Source organism: Pangasianodon hypophthalmus, chromosome 24 (genome assembly GCF_027358585.1).
Source record: "Pangasianodon hypophthalmus isolate fPanHyp1 chromosome 24, fPanHyp1.pri, whole genome shotgun sequence".
NCBI lineage: Eukaryota > Metazoa > Chordata > Actinopteri > Siluriformes > Pangasiidae > Pangasianodon > Pangasianodon hypophthalmus.
The window spans coordinates 12,551,519-12,571,009 of record NC_069733.1 but is presented as its reverse complement, the minus strand read 5'-3'; the positions used below and the strand labels follow the sequence as shown (position 1 = coordinate 12,571,009).

At 37.3% G+C, this 19,491-nt stretch overlaps 1 protein-coding gene across 1 annotated transcript in view; it reads left to right on the top strand.

Annotated features, from left to right (window-relative positions):
* cds1 (CDP-diacylglycerol synthase (phosphatidate cytidylyltransferase) 1) overlaps positions 1-19,071 on the top strand; it is a 20,847-nt gene extending 1,776 nt beyond the window's left edge. The window contains exons 2-13 of the mRNA XM_026931300.3: positions 6,520-6,668; positions 10,234-10,330; positions 11,250-11,347; positions 11,895-12,034; positions 12,857-12,915; positions 13,846-13,928; positions 15,026-15,113; positions 15,227-15,295; positions 15,380-15,532; positions 15,768-15,887; positions 16,151-16,254; positions 16,931-19,071. Of these exons, the coding sequence (XP_026787101.3) occupies positions 6,520-6,668; positions 10,234-10,330; positions 11,250-11,347; positions 11,895-12,034; positions 12,857-12,915; positions 13,846-13,928; positions 15,026-15,113; positions 15,227-15,295; positions 15,380-15,532; positions 15,768-15,887; positions 16,151-16,254; positions 16,931-17,063 (1,293 nt within the window). The 3' untranslated portion in view covers positions 17,064-19,071. The remainder of the gene's footprint in view (positions 1-6,519; positions 6,669-10,233; positions 10,331-11,249; positions 11,348-11,894; positions 12,035-12,856; positions 12,916-13,845; positions 13,929-15,025; positions 15,114-15,226; positions 15,296-15,379; positions 15,533-15,767; positions 15,888-16,150; positions 16,255-16,930) is intronic.
* Positions 19,072-19,491: the final 420 nt, after the last annotated feature.

The window sequence follows — 19,491 nt, the reverse complement described above, 5'->3', positions numbered from 1 at the left end:
CTAAATATTGGTGTTAAGTTTATAAAATATTGTTTTATAGATCCTTATTAGTCTTTATAATACTACAGGGTGTCCCAAAAGTCTCCATACATAGGGGACTATGAATGCCAGCACCACGTCGTTGTGCCTTCATTGGTGGCTGTTCGTGGATGTCCACTTCTCGTCCACTTTGGTCTGCAACACATCCAGTCTTTTTGAATTTGTTAATAAGTTTGGCAACAGTGATGTGTGTGATGTGCTGGCCATGTTTCCTGTTAAAGTCCATCGCAACCTTGCGACAGCGTCCAGATCCAGGCATGAGAATGATTTCAATAAGTTCTTCTTTTGTCAAAGGCATTCTTAAAGGCTATCTGAAAAACAATGTATATAAAATAAACTAAGTATGAAGAATTGTGGAAGACATTTTGCTAAAAAGTGTTAATTTTCCCCAGTGTTTGGAGACTTTTGGGACTCCCTGTATTTAAAAGAAACATGTATTCTGATCCATAATGTTCTCTGTATATATGATGTAAAATAGGATAGAGACAGGTTCAAGTTGCCTACTGCGAGCCCCACAGTATTAAAAACTGTCTGGGGTGAGAGGTCCTGCTGTAACAGTATTGCGCTGTGTAGCAAAAAAAAATTACAGTATCCCATTTTTGTCAGTGATATGTGGCTCTGTACGTAACCCTGTTTCTCCACATCTGTTCCAGTCATGTGTGAGACTAGTCTGTCTCCAGGTTTAACCAAATATTGAGTCATAAGTTGATCATAACCTAATTTGATCCTAAAGATGTAAGCAGTAACGAATAAAAACCTAGAGACAAATGCAAAAAAGTGGTTGCTTTTTTTTTTATCATAACCTAGTTTAGATGAATTTGCATAATTGTATTGCCTTGATGCTGAGTTACTTTGCATGCTGTCCAGAGGCCTTTTGTTGAGGTTTACAGCTTACATACCATCACATAGCCATCATATTTAAAATTATATATAAAATGACTCTCAGATTAAAAAAAAAAAAAAAAACATTAGACATTATAGACATTATTTGACTTATGTCTAATTAGGTTGTTTTTTAAATATCCCAGCATATGTACCACCCAACTTTGCTCTCAGCATTCATAAAGCAAGCTTGTACATCTCCATCAAAGAATCGCAGTCATTTTATTGTATTCTCGCAAGCTGTGTCTTTTTTTACCTTCACAAGCTGACGTTCTCAAGGTTAACTTTCCACATCATTTTCATAAACCAGACTTTTTTCCTCCTCCCCTCCTCTATTCATTTTTGATGTGTATCTTGAATGCGGCGTCAAATCAGTGTGACTGTTCAGAACATATTTGTGCTGGCTTTTCTTACCCGAAGCAGAACCAGCAGCTTGTCTGTGCGCTGATACGACCTTATGACCTACTTGGTGGAGGATTTGGATATAACCTTCTATGGCAAAACTGTCTATAATGTAGTTCACCATGACTTGCCGAGTTTAGTGCCGCCTGATCTACACATATAATGTCTTATATGGACAAAGTAGGTAGAAAAACGGCTGTAATAAAGGGGTAGACATTTAAAGCCATTCAGATAGGAAAGGTTGTCTGGATCAGGTGTGGCATTGAGTTACCACTGCTAATGCCTGGCTCAACCTAACAAGTCTGATTTATAGCTAATCAAATTTTGGATCTAGGTATTTTGGAGCTGAACTCATGAGAATGGTAGATGTGCAGGAATGGGGTTGGGCAAACACAGCCCATGAGCAAGTGGATTTTTACACATTGTTTAGGGCGCTGTCTGACTAATCGAAAGCTGTTTTAGAGTCGTGCCTCATTTTTCAGTTTCCAAGAAAACAGGTTATGCCAGCCCAGTTTCTCGTTTGGAAATAAACTAGCTAAACTAAGTATTTTTCCAGCTCTCCTTCTTCTGTTCACCATCACAATAACTAGCCATGTCATTGAAGACAACATGCCTCATTTATTAAGATGGATACAAACAACTTTATTTGTAAATTTACATATGAAGAGAGCTTGATCAATAGGGTTCAGATCGTATAATTGGCAATGAGTTACCACAAAAATTATATACGGATTCCACTGTCAAGTTTAAACAGCTTGTTTATTTCAATTACAAATTGAAAATTGTGTGAAACTCCGTCGTTTCATATCAATGACTTGAAGTCTATCCAAAACATATCCATAGATTAATAAAATAAGCTTAGACATTCAGTTAGAACAAAAAGAAATGGTGCCCTGTAAAAGGAGGAAGACATGTTGCAGTGGTTGAGCTGCATTATACAGTATATTGTGCTTAGGAGGCGCTAGTCCACTGTTTAGTCGTCAATTCTGTGTTTTCAGCTCTCTGTGAGCATCGCCTTTTATAGATTTTTGTGGGCGTCACTAAAATAAAATCAGCTGTGCTTTGGACGCTCTTGGCAATTCACAAGTTATTAACATTTATAAACATTGGTAGAAGAATACAAAGAAAATCAGAAACTTAAATTTGACTGGAATTTTTAATTCAGTTTGGCTAAGAACCTGACTAAATGATTGATAAATGAGGCCCGATTATAAGGAACTGTACGGCTTATGTTGTCAGCAGTAATAAGTAACACACAGAGGAATTCCTACTCAGCATTCAGGTTTTTCTGCCTCATCTGCACAGTGAGAAGTGGGCCAAGCTGTACCACTCTTAATGAAAAATAAGAGGCTCAGATTAAAGGGTGTTGTACCTCTGAATCGAAATGATCTTTCTACTTCATATGGAATGAGCTGCAGATTGTGGTTAGCTGTCTAATCTCTCTGGGTTAAGTGTGTTTGCGTAGCACAAGGCCTCCTGGGTGAGGCTCTGCTAGGGCAGCTCTCTTTCAGCAAGGGGATTAGCATAGTCTCATTTCTGCAGCAGCTGATCAGCGTGCCAGCCTGGTTATCTGCCTCATTCACTGAATGAAAATAAAGCTTAAGGACGGGTCTGAAACCGAGCAATGTTTGACAACACACACTGCTTACAATTGCTCTGTGTACATTTACGTTGCCCAGAGGCCATGATATATATCACTTTACCAAATGTACTAGATGCTGACTGTCACTGACAACAAACATATATGTATAGGTTTAAAATGTGAAGTCCTGGGTCGAGGTTGTCCATAGAGTTATGTTTATTCATTTGGCAGGTGCTTTCCTCTAAATCGAGGAAGAATAAAAATACAAATATAGAGCTGAGCACTCGAGGCTCAGGGCCAGTACTGGCTCTCTGGCAATGTTGGCATTTATTTTAAACTCATATCCTTCAAGTCACCAAGCAAAGAACCTTACCCGCTATCCGGAAGGACTTTTCTATTAAGCAAGCAAGCAACAACATGGCCTAGTTGTCTTCTCCTTTTAATCATCACTTGAGTGGAGATCAAAATTCTTTGTGTAAATAATTTTTCTTTAGTGAAATTCCACTTATCTCGAGTACCCGAGTCTTTGTATTTGCTGTTTTGAAAGAATCGGGAAGTGTGATACTTAATTAGCACCTTCAGCACTCTGCCTTATGTCTGTAGTTTTTTTTTTTTTTTTTTTTTTTTTGCGATGTCTTTATGAATGCTACAGCAAATAAAATAAGTCACTGTGTTTAACCTGCATAAAACTCAGGCTTCCTCAGGCCTTAGTGTCCCCTCATTAAAAAGTTAGCAGTTAAAGGGCTTATCTTACACACATTAATCTGAAATTTCAGACTTGAGTGGCCCCTCTTGTCAACTCAGCTTGCACACAATTGCCTCTGTCGAATGCCTAATTAGATCCAGGGAACTGCATTGAGTCAGTTACTAATATTAGCTGAATGTATTTTTCATCTTGCACACTTCTGCCCAAATTTAGCATGGTGTTCTCTAAGAAGTTCACAAACAGTACATGCAAACCAAACCCAACCATTCCCTGGTTCGTTTTTGGCACAATACGGCAGGCTTTCTGCTTCAGCTCAAAGCTAAGATACAGGGTCACGATCAGGAGCAAAGACAAAAACGCACTAGTGGATCTGGAGGAAGTGAAATAGCACAGCTTTTGGATTAGATCCACTTGATCTGTAGCAAAGTTTAATTTGAAATATGAAGAATTTCCCCCCTTTTCTCCTGTGCAGCTGACATTCAACTTTATAAGGTCCTGTGTGAGTTTATGAAATATTGCCTCATATCAGCTACTGCAATATGTTTAAATGTAGACATAATTTCTCTCTTCATTATTTTAAAGCAGCAGTGAAGCTGAAGAATGGTTCCACGTATTCGAGTATTATGCTACTTTGTTTAGCAAATTATGCTACAAAAATACAACACTTTCCTGTTTATTTAACAGGGAGTAGCCTGCTTTGTTTGCTTAGTCTGCACAGGCTCTGGTTTATGATATGTCTTATAGAAAAAAGGGGGAAAGTCCTCTCAACCTTTCAGAACGTGTTGATTAACAAATATAATCGTGTTTTTGGACGTAGTGGAATATTTTACAGGAAATCCAGATCATACATTTATTGCACGTTAATGAGACAATGTTCAAGCTATCAGTGAAGTAAATGCTCTGAGGAAAAATCAGGTGTATGCCTGTCAGTCCTCCAGCATTTCTGTTCTCAGTGGGAAAGAAGAGAGCAAATACAAAATGTCCAGTTTTGCCACTGAATAATAGAATCAATACAAAAATTAAAAAAAAAAAAAAAAATTTTAAATGAGCAAAAAGATTTTTTCCCCATTTTCTCCCCAGTTTTGTCACCTGCCAATTCCAACCCACCGACCAGATCTCCCCTATCATACCGGACAGGGCGAAGGCTAACACATACTTCCTTTGAGACACATGAAGCCAGCCAATCACATTTTTTCAAACTTCTGCTCATGCTGCATCACAGGGAGGAAAGCACTATCTGCACTCTTCCGCATACCTGAGCTCACAGTGATTGTCAGGAGAGAGATTAACCACAATTCAAACTTGCGATCTCCCAACAATAGGGCCAATGCTTTTCTGTTATGCCAGTCAGGAGCCTCTAAAAGCATCATAAACACTGATGCTGAACATCATAAACCTCACCACTGCATGTCACCAAGCATGCTAAGCGTTCATATTGATGTTAGCTAATTATTTTACTATGTAGTGGAATCGTTGCTTGTTTCTTCAGGTGCGTAACTGCTTCCCTGGAACTGAAACATGTACCCACACAAACATATTATAATGTATGTTAGTTATGAAGTTTGGCTGCTACTTTTGGTTTAGAGAGAAAAAAAAATTTTTTTTAATGACCGTATCTGTGCACGTATGCGTCAAAAATCTGATGACCTGGCTTCTTTCTTGTTACACCTTTCTGAAAGGGCGGGACTTCCCCTTGTTAAGTGTTACATGCAGCTCCATACATATTTCAAGCAGTCTGCTCTGTATGGTCTCTGGTTTCATGATGAATGGTTACCAATTAGCCCCACATTATTAGCATGGCTACAATGTAAAGACATTGCACAGATTGTCAGTAATTATCAGGTGAGTACAACCAACCATGACCAGGCTGTTAAAAAAAAAAAAAAAAGCCTTAAAAACATTGTTTTATCTTTGTGCTTTATAAAAAAAACTGTGCAAGGATTTTTCACATTCAGTTACCCTGTATATCTTTCTATACCCAATACATCCAGGGCACATCTTCCTGATTGTCGCTGCTACAGTGTAAAAGCACATTCTGTTCTATTCTTTCTCTACTGACTCCTCACTCCTTGCCAAGTAGAGAAGGAAAAAGGAGTAGGTGACCTCCCCCAGAGTCGGGTTTGAACTTTGCTCTACTGTATCACGCCAGCTCGTGTTCAGTGGAGTTGCTTTTCTGCCTGGTCTGAATTTGCCTAGCATTTGCTTGGCTTTTGCTCTTTGATAAAGGGTCACGAAAGTGCAGCACTATCACTTTGTCTGTCTCATTGACAGGTAAATCTGTGTGCCGTGATTTTCATACAGGCGCTCCACAGCATTGCTGTGGTAGAAGGCTGATTATAGCTATAAGTATACAGTAATGACAGTGTCAGTCAGTGTTGTTACTAAAGCTACATGTTTTGTTAAAAATGAAAACAGATTTTTCTAATTGAGCAAAAAAAAGTAAGTGCTGTGACGGATCAGAATTAGCAGGAATTTTGTATGTATACTTTATACGTCAGCTCAGATATGTCAAACATCATCTCTAGCTGAAAAATGACCAACTAGTGTAAACAAACCAAACAGGAATGAGAGAGTGAAAGGGTCCGATATTATACTATAACAGGAAAATGGATTCAGGTGTGATTCAGGCTTTTTTTTTTCTTTGGGTTTTCTAATTTAGTGGGAAGTTTGTGAATGATAGTTAGCTGATTTATTCTCCTTGGGACATTTGTGTCTTTAGCCAGGTGTTAAGCTCTTTTAGCTAGTTGGATCGTAGCTAACATTGCATTTCAAACTTTAAATTTAGCAAGATAGTAACAAGCTGGATTTGTGCGTGCGTGTCTGTGCGTGCGTGCGTGTGTCTGTGCGTGTGTCTATGCGTGCGTGTTCTGTGCGTGCGTGTGTCTGTGCGTGCGTGTTCCGTGTACAGGAGGCAGATGGAGAGGACAGACTGGGCCTGGCCATTGAAGGGGAAGGGGACATGGAGGGCGAGTGTAAAGCAGACACTCCTGACATGCCACCGTCCACTGACAACACTCCACAATGTCTCAACAAAGCCCTGGAGGGCCTGTCATCCAGGTAACCCTGTCACTGTCAAGTCTAACTTCAAAACAAGAAAATAAAGTAGAACCAGGAAAGACTGCTTAGGGGTGTAAATTTAATGTTCTTTATGATAGGAATCACAATACTTCAGAATGTATTTATGAATTAATTGAAGTTTCCTTGTATTTTTATAATAAATTAAATTAAATGAAGCATATCATACCTGTAATCAGGTTTTATTTAATGCCACTTTAGTGGGTTAGCTTTACTTAGATCCTTAAAATATATAAAAGTTCCTGTGTGTTAGAGGATATTTAGATCCCCTTGTATTTCTAACAAATCTAAAACATTTATCCTTTTGGATGCACAAAAAAAAATCACACTTCAGTCAAATCCTCAATCTTTGAACTGTACTAGACATCCTCATTCCTCCTGCTACAATGACTATGACTAAATTTGGGCATGGTGAAAAAAAAAGATGACAGATTTACTGTAAGCATAAAGTAATACCCACATTCGCTGTACCACAGAGCACGTTTTGTGGTTGTAAAGTTGAACATTCACTGGGATTTCAGTGGCTTTCTGTTCAAACTGTTTTTTCCTGATCAGATAGCTAATATCTGGTATACCAGAAACAAAAACTTTCCACTTGTTCTTAGGAATTTGCTACATTTTGAAACAACCCCAGTCTACCCACCAGTGCTATCTGAGAGCAATGCTGCACACATCTGCTGCCTTCTTCAGAAAGCCTCTTTTATCCAAATAAGAATGCAGATAGAGTGGTATTTGATATTTAATGAGGATGAAATGTTAAATCAACATGGTGTCACAATCGCAAGAGGATTAATGGGGTCTTTCCGCTGGGGGGCGATGAGCATTCGTGCTCTGTTCAGTAGGATTTGCAGCATGGAAATTTGCTGAATGGAGGCGCCTGGGCTTGTCACTGTTTCTGATGACTCGTCTCTCTCTCTCTGTCTCGCGTTCTCTTTATTGACAGTATCTCTCTCGCACTCCATGGCTTCCTGGATGACTTGCAGCGTGTGTGCTCTCACATGTCCCCACACTGAGAACGTTTTACAGCACTGCAGCCCAACTCTTATTTTTAACTGTGGTTGCTTTGTTCACTTTATGAACTCTATCAGTAAGTTGTGAATGAACAAGTGCCTACAGTGGGGATGTGTGCTTCTGCGCCATTTTACACACCCACATTCCTGCAAGTCAGCAGAGTGGGATCTTATATTGCTGTTAGCTCTAAACTGATTTTCAGGCCATGTCACAGCCTGGTATTACTGCTGTTCTGTTTTCACTGTGCCAATACAAGCATTAATCAGTGAATCATAATTCTGCTTTTCTTGTAGTCAGTCTGTCAGTGTGGATTAAAATCTTTGTAATGCCTATCAATACCAGTAGCTATGAAAAACCATAAACTAGAGATGCCCTTGACTGCACAACATAACATAGATATTACAAATGTCAGGGGGAAAAAATTCAAAACAAATAAAAAACAAACAAAACCCCTTATAGCATTGTTGAGTCCAGTTATATCAAGAGCATGCTAAACACCTTAGAGGCTTGAGATGGCATTGCAACGCACCTCTCTATTACAGACACACCTGGGTCAATACTGCATGATGTTAAACAGCAAGTAGTTAAATCCCTGTTATACCATAGTGCTGTAGCATGCTCTATCCTGATTGGTCAGAAGGTGTTGATTCATTTTCTATACCAGCAGCTCAGAAGCCATTGTCGGCTGCCAGGTTTATATTAATGCACTCGTTCAAATACTTTATTGTTTCTAAAGTATCAATTTACACATGGAATTGTATTGCAGACACTCCACGTGAAATTGTAGATATGATAAGTTTACTGTAAGGAGAGATTTAGCATTTGTGGAAGGAGTCTCCATTTCATTTCATTGCTTTATAAAAGTCAGAGGTAAAGCTATAACTTTAAGTTTTCCGCCATGGGAAATTGTTCAGGACAAAGGACTTTGTGGGTTCTCAATAACATGACAAGCAGCATTTTTTTTGTCTTCTTAACTTTATAATGTTAAAATATTATAGCGTAAGTGCTAACAAGAACTTGTTTTGCAAGCATTCCACAGCATTAAACATAACTATAAATGAACGGTAAATAACAAAAAAAACATGTAGTAGTTATCAAATTGCTGTGATATAAGAGGAATAAATCATTTTCCTATAACAGCATGCAATTACGAGGGTGAGTCCGATTAAACCTTAAAATTGTGACCTAAATTAGAATTTAATCACATTTTTTCTAGAGCAATTCAGACACTCGTTAAACACAGGAACACTTGCATTGAATGAAATGGAGATTATGTAGATAAACTATACACCTACTTGCAATAAACTATGCAAAATAAAAAAATCATTGTCTTCATTTAACTCACCCTTGCCTTTCAATACTTTCAGAGGCAACTGTACCTGACCCACACACACACATACACACACACTCACACTCATCAAAAACACACACCACCCCCTCAAGGCTACAGGTGATACTGTAGTTGGGGGGCATGATAGGATAACGGCATATTACACACAATCTCCCAAGCCTAGTATAACAGAAAATGGTCAGTTTTGAATCTACTGGCTTTTTGTCATAAACATGTCTTCTTTTTTGTTAAAAATGAGTAATGATTTCAAAGGAAAATTGACTCAGGCTGTGGCTGCATGAGGATGGTGAAATGCAGTCACATGTTCTGTCATATGTAGACTGTTTCCTTTAGTTAAAAGGTCAAAAATCATCACTGTATGTTGTATGGTTTGAATTGGGATTTGTTACTGCTGCATGTCCTGGGCCACAAAATTCACTGTTGATCTTTGTTTTTAATTTTTAATATTTTGGTTTTAATATTTGGGTTTAAGTGTTTTGAAACAGAACATGCAAATGTTTGCAGTTTAGGTTGGAGAAATGGGGTTTTCCTCATGGTAGTGCCTAAGAAGTAAAAGCAGTCAATGCTTTTTGTATCAAATGAAAAAAAAAAACACAATTTTGATTGTGTAAAGTATGTTGAAGAAGTGAATTCAGATTTGAAAAACTTTTTTTGTAATTGATTGTAATTATAAACAACAGTAATAGAGAGGTTTGTTAAGTTCATAGTCACTTGCAACACATGGTAGTTTTAATGGCTCCTCTGAATCATGTAGAATTCATGCTTAAGGGCAAGTGTTAAAAGCAGTTTCATTCGTTAGTTATGCAGTGCACTCATTTTGCAATCTTATGCTCGTATGTGGTGCCACTGGACAGCACAGTGGAAACTACACACCCACACATATTTCAACAGAGAAATATTTATACTCCCTGTTTCTATTTGGAGTTTAGGCTTCCTAATTTTGTTCTAAGATTTTTTTATGGAGTTAGGGAGTAGACAAAGGCTAATTTAGACAAACCACACTCAACAAAATTGGGAACACATATTCACCATGCATATTTTTTAAATCAAATGTCCTCCCCATTGTTTGTCTTGATTGTTTCTAGGCTCATTGAGGGTTCAGTAAAGCTTTGAATAAAGTGTGTTTGTGCAAGAAAGACTAGTACATTTGTAACTGATTTGTTTTTGTCATCCTTATTTATATAGATGGAAGAACTGGTGGGTACGAGGGATTTTATCACTTACGATGATCATAGGTTTCTTCCTTATCATCTATTTGGGACCCATTATGCTTATATTTGTGGTAAGTATATATTTATCCCATATCTCTTTATGTGATGGTAAACAAACAAGACTACACACGGTACCCATCTGTAACTCCCAAAGGGTTCATAGAATCAGTGTAGTTCAGCGAATTGTAAGTAGTAAAAACAACAAGGTGGTGTGATGAGGCCCAGAGTTACTGTTACTACCCCAAAGTTGATTAGTTTCTAATACCAGGATGTTCTGAAGTGTTTTATTCCTCTTATACCACAGTAATTTGCCTATACTAACAATATTTGATTTATTAAAAAATGACACATAATACTTTTTTAATCCATTTCTAGTTACATTTAATATTTTGACACATCCACAAAACAAGTTTGTTCCTGTTATCACTTATTCATGTTATAACGTTCATTCCCTCACCAGCTTCCCCCCCCCCCCCTTGAGTTTATTAAGACAAAATGCAGCTTTTCATGTTATCCAGAAAATGGAAAATCCTCTGTCCTGAAGACTTTCCTGTGATGTAAAACCTGCTGATTGTTCCCAGAGACTGTTTCATGAATGTTAACTAAACTTCTCCCTAGAGAAAGCTTCACCATATCAATAGTTATAGATTTTTCTTTGCACGTTTTTAAATCAGTTTATCATTAGATTATATGTAGCATCTGCGGTACCAATCCCTGTGAATGAGCTGTTGTTAAAAAGAGCGCATTAATATTTGCCTTGCAGTAAGCACTACTGTCAGACCTGCTTTTTATAGAAAATTAATCAACACCTTCTGACCAATCAGATTGAAGAATTCAACAGCTCTGTGGTATAACATGCTTTATTCAATCAAAGAGCTCTAGACATCCTGAGCAGTAAGATTTTGGTAGGAGTTCCTAAGAAATACTGTGCCCTAAACTGATGGGGTTATAATAAACTATCCATTCAAATGTGTGTGGTTTTTTTTGTAGGTTATGACTGTTCAAATCAAGTGTTTTCATGAAATCATAACCATCGGCTATAGAGTTTACCATTCCTACGATCTTCCGTGGTTCAGAACACTGAGCTGGTAAGTGAAAAAGAGTTTTTATTGCTGAAGTAGAAAAGGGTAGATTTCTGCCTCTCTGTCTAGTTCCAATCAGAGAAAATCTGGTAAAACAGAAAGGTGAATAATTGTGCGTTTCCATGAACAACTGTGAATATCCTTGGGGGAGCAACAAGACGATCTGTTTCTATCAGCTATGTTTCTTACTTTCTGGCCACGTGAAAGGCACGTTTTAAGAGATTTTTTTCAATTTCTCCAAATCTACCATTCAGGCTGCATAAAAGCAGGTAGATGGAAACCCTGCTTTAGTCACACACTTTGACAAATACACACACACATACACACTTACTTCCTTCCTCCATATCTGCCCATAGATAAACTAGTGATTAACTGGACTTGAGCAAAGTGCACTTCCAAGTTGGAGCCTTATATAAAGTACTCCCACTTTAACCAAACAATAACATTTCAGAGTATTGCTAATAGAGGGCAATACCCAATGAAATACTATTCATGTTTCCCAAAAAAATATGGTGATAATGGACACTAATAAAAATATTTTTCTACATTTCAGGTACTTTTTGATTTGTGTGAACTACTTCTTTTATGGGGAGACGGTAGCGGATTACTTTGGTGCATTAGTCCAAAGGGAGGAACCCTTGCAGTTCCTTGTTCGTTATCATCGCTTCATTTCTTTCACTTTGTACTTGGCAGGTGGGTTTGACAGGGCAGTTTTAAAATAAAGCTGTTTCAGTTTTCCTTCTCAGATTGCAGGCTGCTTAAAACTCTCTGGGTTGAATCAAAGTGAAGCTGTATGGCCTTTTTGATCAGCCTTTTCACTGGATGATCACAAACTTGCCATTTTGAAAGTTTGGATTCATGTTAATAATAATTGTCTCTGTAGTTTAGAAACGACAATAGGAGCTGTCTAAAATTCAAGCAAGGTATTTACAGTTGAACCAGCATGGCTCAATACAAATATTAATGTATTTTTATATGATCTGATGGGTAACTAAATGTAATTCAGACATGACACTGAATACAGTAATGCTCTCTTTAGTTCAGGCATGAAACATTTTACTCAGTTGGGCACTCATCTAGCATTCACTGTAAACACTCACTGAATGACCAGACTGGTTTGAGCTGGCAGTCTACAGGAACTGAAAGTCTACAGTAACTCAAATAACAACTCTTTAAAACCGTGGTGAGCAAAAAAGCATCTCAGAACATGCCAAAACATGAGGTGGATGGGCTACAACAGCAGAAGACCACACCGGTTTGCCACTCCTGACCTAACAATGTTTTTCCAATCTTCAACTGTCCAGTTTCTGAGATGTTTTTCTGCTCACCACGCTGGCAAAGATTGGTTATTTCTTTTATTGGCTAAAACCATCCTTATTCCTGTATGTTATATGTATGTATTAATACTATATGTTGAATATTTCCCCCTTCTCTATTTTGTAAGTTTTTCTTATTGTGTATTAAAACACCCCAATGTTCAGGTAAAACTGACCGCATGTTATTTGCTCTTCACAGGTTTCTGCATGTTTGTTCTGAGCTTAGTGAAGAAGCATTACCGCCTGCAGTTTTATATGGTGTGTACCAGTGATACAGCATGCACTAACACAGACACACGTCTCCTCACTTATAGTCTTGTTAACTTGGCAATTTTAGGGACACTTAAAGGTGTAAATATATGAAAATAGACTATGCATGAAAAACACTCCATGTCTTTGTGACAAGGTTTATGTGCTGAATGTTAGCCAGCAACATTCAGTTAGAGTGACAGATTTACTGGCATACAGACGTGCCAGTGCATTGATTATCGCAAGCTTGCAAACACTATAAGTGGATTCAGCTCACACATTACACTTCATTAAGCAGCATTTATTTCACTGGAAAACAGTAAAAATAGTTCACAAGATTTTTTCTTTCCGTTGTATTTAGTATGTATGCAATAAATTACTGCACAAGATTCTATATTTTAATTAGCCTAATTTCACTGAAGTTTAGCCACATGACTTGCAGCTTATGAACCAGCTACTGAATGCAGATGTACTCATGACCTAGGTTTGCTAGCACTCATGCGCTAAACTACCGTAATTCCCAGATTATTGCTGTTCTTTTGTTCTCTAGCAAGTGTTGCAAGTGTCTTACAACACAAAGTGACAGATCTCTGAGGTTTTTTGTTCCCATGTGCCTAATTGAAATGTTTAATTGTGTTAATTTGGTAAATCAGAGATCATTGTTATTATCTTTCTAATCTATAAACAAATAATCTGTGCTGATTTTTCGCACCTCCATAAATATATCACAATTCTGACTGCCCATCCTTATATCATTAACAATTGTGAATGTTTGTAAGAGTATATGCTTGTTTTGGGGTATTTTATTGACTTATTTTAACTTCATTGTCTTCATCAGCCAAATGTTGTCCTTGCTGTTCCATTAACAGTGGTATGTTTGCGTATGTTTGTCTGTGTGTGTGTGTGTGTGTGTGTGTGTGTTTGTGTTTGCCATTCTAGTTTGCTTGGACCCATGTGACTCTGTTGATTGTGGTAACTCAGTCTCACCTGGTCATTCAGAACCTTTTTGAAGGAATGATCTGGTAAGCAGGAATCACACCCAACCTGACAGACCTGTCTCAATCTTTCTGCACTCAAACTCTGAAACCAAAATATTTCCTCACTGCATGTTTTTGTTCCATTCTGTTCAGCTTGGATGTTTTGGAGTTCCTCCTAAGTGTACGTTAATGAGAGCCTTGAAATATTTTTTTTAAACACTGTCATATTCTTTAATCTCCAACCTCCCATTACCAAACCCAAAACTACCTATGTAAGGAATATAATATGACACGGCATGCTGTTGTAGGAAAATAATGATCAACAACAAGAAGCAGAGTTACTCTTACACTCTTACCTCACCAAAGTTGATTATTTTCTGATAACTGCATGTCCCAAAGTGTTTTACAACTGCAGTTTTTAGTTTATTGAACAGTACATCTCGTTTTTTTAATCTGTGCATAGTTACATATTAATGTCATGGAATGTCCGTGAGACAAGATAGTTCCTGTTGTAGCAGCTGTTCCCTCACCAATCTGTCTTTTCCTCTTACTCTTTACATTAATAAGACAGAAAAATTTCACCTTGAAGACTTTCCCATGGCAGAACATTGTACTGACCGTTACAAAGCCCTGACTCCTGAGACTCCTTGCGTGGAAGTTTAATAAATATCTCCTTACATATAACGTATTAGAACAATCGCATTAATATAAACAGCACTACCTTCTGACCAATCAATTGAGAATTCATCAGCACTGTGGTATAAATTTTAACAAATTTCATTTGAACAAATTTTAACTCTTCGTATTATGGCAGCACAATATGAACAATAATAGTATATTGTGATTATGTTGTGATACATTGTGATTGCAGTGTATTAAAAAAAATTAGAAACCCATAGAAAACATAACTGGAACCTCTCTAGAGGGTAAGAATGCTTCCAGAAGAGGATAAAAATGATGTGTTGTTAGAATGTTTATTTGCATAATGTAGGCTTCTGTACTATCACTGTTGCAAGGCCAGCATTGCAATAATGATTAACAGATGTATTGTGCAGCTTTTGTTTCTCCACAGAAACTTCTATGCAGTCTATGTATACATGTGAATATAATGTGAATATAAACAGTGTTTTTCTGTTGAACAGGTTTATTGTACCAATATCGATTGTCATCTGTAATGACATCATGGCTTACCTGTTTGGCTTCTTCTTTGGAAGAACACCTCTGATTAAGGTAGGTCATTGTATAAGGTTAAGATTTCGTAGATGACTTGTAGCAAATGTGTGCCAAAAAATATGTGCAGCCATTTTTAAAATCAGTGTTAATGTTTTAATGTTTCATTTCAGCTCTCTCCAAAGAAGACTTGGGAAGGCTTTATTGGAGGCTTCTTCTCCACAGTGGTCTTTGGCTTTATTGTAAGTTCATCAACTTGAAAAGTAGAATATTAATAATCAGGGGAATAATGTAATCCTTACATGCAGTGTTTCTTTGCATTCCAGTTTGCCTACCTGCTGGCCCAGTACCAGTACTTTGTGTGTCCGGTAGAGTACAACAGTGAGACTAATCGTTTTGCAGTGGAGTGTGAACCCTCAGACCTGTTTGTGATGCAGGAGTACACACTGCCTGCGATGGCGCAGAATGTCCTGCGATGGGTAAGAAAATGTTCATCTGTATGACGAAAAGAATCAGAGTGTTCAGTGAGATGATTCATTTATACTCGGTATGCATAAAGAATATACAGTTTTCAATAACCTAAAGACATACCTTTAATAAATAAATAAACAGGCTATGGTTATGATAGTTGAAAGGCCTGAGGGAAAAACAACAGTTTGCTCTAGAGGGAGACATTATATCAAAACCTCTTTCTGTCTGGTTCTTTCTCTACAGAAAACGGTGAACTTATACCCATTTCAGATTCACAGTATCGCTCTCTCCTCATTTGCTTCACTGATCGGACCATTCGGTGGCTTTTTTGCCAGCGGCTTCAAAAGAGCTTTTAAAATCAAAGTAAGTCTGACCATTTTCTTATTATGGTAATGTTATCACTCCATGCCCTAGCTTAAATTTTGTCCAGATGGCATTTAACATAGGTGTGGATTATTTCCAATACCAAACCAGTGTTTCATGCTAATACAGAACATTGAAGCAGTGCAGCTCTAGTCAATGTAAAAGGTTATTTAGGATTCTGCAGTCGAAATGAAATCATTCAGACTGAGAAAGAACAAGTAACATGTAAAACATAACCACTGAAAGGGATTTTGTTTCCACAGGATTTTGCAGACACCATCCCTGGACATGGTGGTATCATGGACCGCTTTGACTGTCAGTATCTGATGGCCACATTTGTCCATGTTTACATAGCGAGCTTTATCAGGTAAAAGTGTATAAGCTCATGGGGACTTCACCCTACTTTCTCCTCATGAAGATAAACCTCTCCAGCACTAAACTACACAAGTTCTAAAATAGTCACATTTTTGTCTCCAAGTCTATTATTAAAATTATTTAATAAATACATGCATGGATTGATTATTACACTGTGGGCCCCTGGACAGGAACCTAAGCAGAGCCACTAGTCACATACCACCATGCATGAACCAATGCAGGGGTCCCTGATCACCCCACAACCTAACAAATGCAAAAAATGCATACATTAGTACATTACACATCCATTATGAGTATTTGAGTAGCCACTGTGCTATGTAAGACTAAGGCGCTCTTACCTTAGGCCACTTGCTTTTCACCTTGCAAACTCATCCATCAAAGTCCAGTTCTTTAACAGGCTCTGACATGTGAATGAGAGCATCAAATAGTGTATAAAATTCTTTTTGTGTAGCAGCAAATAATTTGGATAATAATATAGTATTTTTATTAATGTGTGGTTGCACCATATGACAGTTTGTGGATGGTGAAATTGATGATCCTGTTTAAAAATAAATTCATACCTAAAATTATAAATTTTACAAATATCAATAATGTAAAAAATATCAAAAATGTAACAATATCAGAAATTATTTAAAAAAATACTTACCGACTTGCTGTTTTCCTTTCAGGGGTCCGAACCCCAGCAAGGTGTTACAGCAGCTGCTGGTCCTGCAGCCCGAACAACAGCTCAGCATTTTCAACACGCTGCGCAGCCACCTGAGAGAGAAGGGCATGCTGCATCCTGCTGCGCCGGAGGAATGAAGAAACACTCATTTATTCACTACTTCAGTTAGAACAGTAAGGTTTAGATATTTATCACTTCACACAACTGTGGATGCACAGCCATCACTCTAGAAACTCTGGACAAACAGTGCAGTGGACTTTACCTCACATTTCCACTGCACAAACAGCTCTACAAAAATGTGACCACAAGGGGGAGGTATGCTTCTTCTTCTTCTTTTTCTTCTTCTCCTTCACCGAACTGCATGTGAGACATGTCTTCTGACAAACAGAAGGAAAGATGGAAGCCCACAGTAAGTGAAGTCAGAGGGCTGGAAGTTGGAAAATAGTTCTTAATGCCAAGTTTGGGCTTTGCACTGATTTTAAATTTGATTGTGGTGTAATTTAAGATGTGTGATTGAAAAGCAGAAATAGTACAGTTTGCTTCTGTGATAATTCTAAGATGCACATTGGGTTGTGAGACGCTACAATATGCAGGATTAGCATGATGATAATCGTATCGGCTGCACAAATAATCACCAACCTAAAACAGCATGAGTCGTACACTTACTTCTAAAAGTAGCCCTTCTCTCTCTCTCTTCCCATGGACTTAACATTACTTATACACTGTAAAATTCCACAGCTGTAGTAGGACTTACCCTTGAGAACTACACACTTGTAGTTATGTATTAATGTAAATAGATATAGATTATACTAAAAGATATACAGTATAATATATAACATATAATTGTGAGACTCATATCCTATATATGTTATAGGAATGAAAATATATGCAAACACTAGATTTAACTTTTTTAAATAGCGATTTAGCATGATTAATCTTCTGTGTGAAGGACAGTATGGTGAATTAATAAGTTATTTTTGTTTTTACGGAAGATGAGAAGTAAACACTCGGTTCTTTTGTAGTGCACTACAAAAAAAAATCAGGTTTTTATCATCAAACAGTGATGTCTTATGGTAGAATCTGTGTGTCTTTAAAGGAGATAGTTTGAAATACAGAGTGAAGTAGATAAAATGTGTGCATTTACTGTTAACGCATCTGGTAGCCATATTGTGTGTTACATTAACTGATCCAAATATAACACACACAAAAAAAAAGGTTGGCTGATGAGCAGAAGTCCTTCCTGTTTACCAAAGCACTGTCTCTGTACTAGTGTCTTGTACAGATCACACTAAAACTGCAAAGTCCACTGATCAGGATATCACCTAAAACAGATTCAAACAATTAAAAATATATAACAGTTCATACTTAAAACGCCATTTGATTTTCACTAGTGTCTAGCACTTTTATAGTTTTTCTAGAGCAATATCTTCTGCTCAGTGTGCTTGTTAAACTTCAGCTATACATGGAGACAACAGAAATCAAGTCGACTTGGTGGAGTTTTGGGACCAGACCTTTATACAATACAACTTAAATCAGTGGATATGTGGCAATCTGTTAGAATGTGACTCACCACTTTCCCTTCTCATTCCTGTCAGCAGTCAGTTTACATGCTTCTCACTTCACTCTTTCCTCTTTCTGTCTGCTGTTTAAGTCAACCTGCTCATGCAATTAATATTTGCAATTTTGCATGTCTAAAAGACGTAACCAATTCAGACCAAAAAGATACTCTAGGTCAGGTTTGTATAGCTTCAAAAGCAAGTGATGCTACCAGAATTCTGAGTTACTGCACGGTTTACATTGTTGTTCAAGATATAATACTGTTCCAGCTTACACTGTTTAACAACAACCAGGCTTCAGACTCTCTCATTATTGTCATGTTATGATATTGTAATGTTATGCTTTGTACCAAAAAGTTGGGCTCATGTTGTACTTTTGTTTTAATAATTATTTATGGGTTTGATTTACAGTTTATTTTTTAACATAAATCTAAAGCTTTTACATAGGGAATATTTAAGAGTCACCATGGATACATGAACAAAGGAAATGTGTTGGAGCAATTTCAAAATTTATTATTATTATTATTATTATTATTATTATTATTAGGTGAATATGATTTTAGAATAAAATAAAACCTTACAAACCTTACCCCTGCTTACACCTTGTTTCTGATCTGATTGACTCACTCGTCATCCAATCGACAACAATCCTCAAAGAACAAAAAGTAAGAACACAAAACCATATGAGTGTACAGTTAAATCCAGATTAAAAACATACTTGATTAACTTAGTATCTTTAGCCTTGTAGTACTTATCATGGTTTTCTAGTTAATTCATTATTAATATACAGTACACTGGTTTCTTAATGGGCTTGTCATAAATATCCTATTTTGTCCTTTTTTTTTTTTTTTTTGTAATCTAAAAACCTGCTGGGGATTTGAATACAAGCAGTACATTTACTTTAAAATATCTGTGTATTTTAGCAAAGTGTTGTGTTTCAGAATACAGGTTTCCAGGAAAGACACTGGCTCAGGGGGTTTAAATGTTTTCCCAAGGTACTGTATGTCTG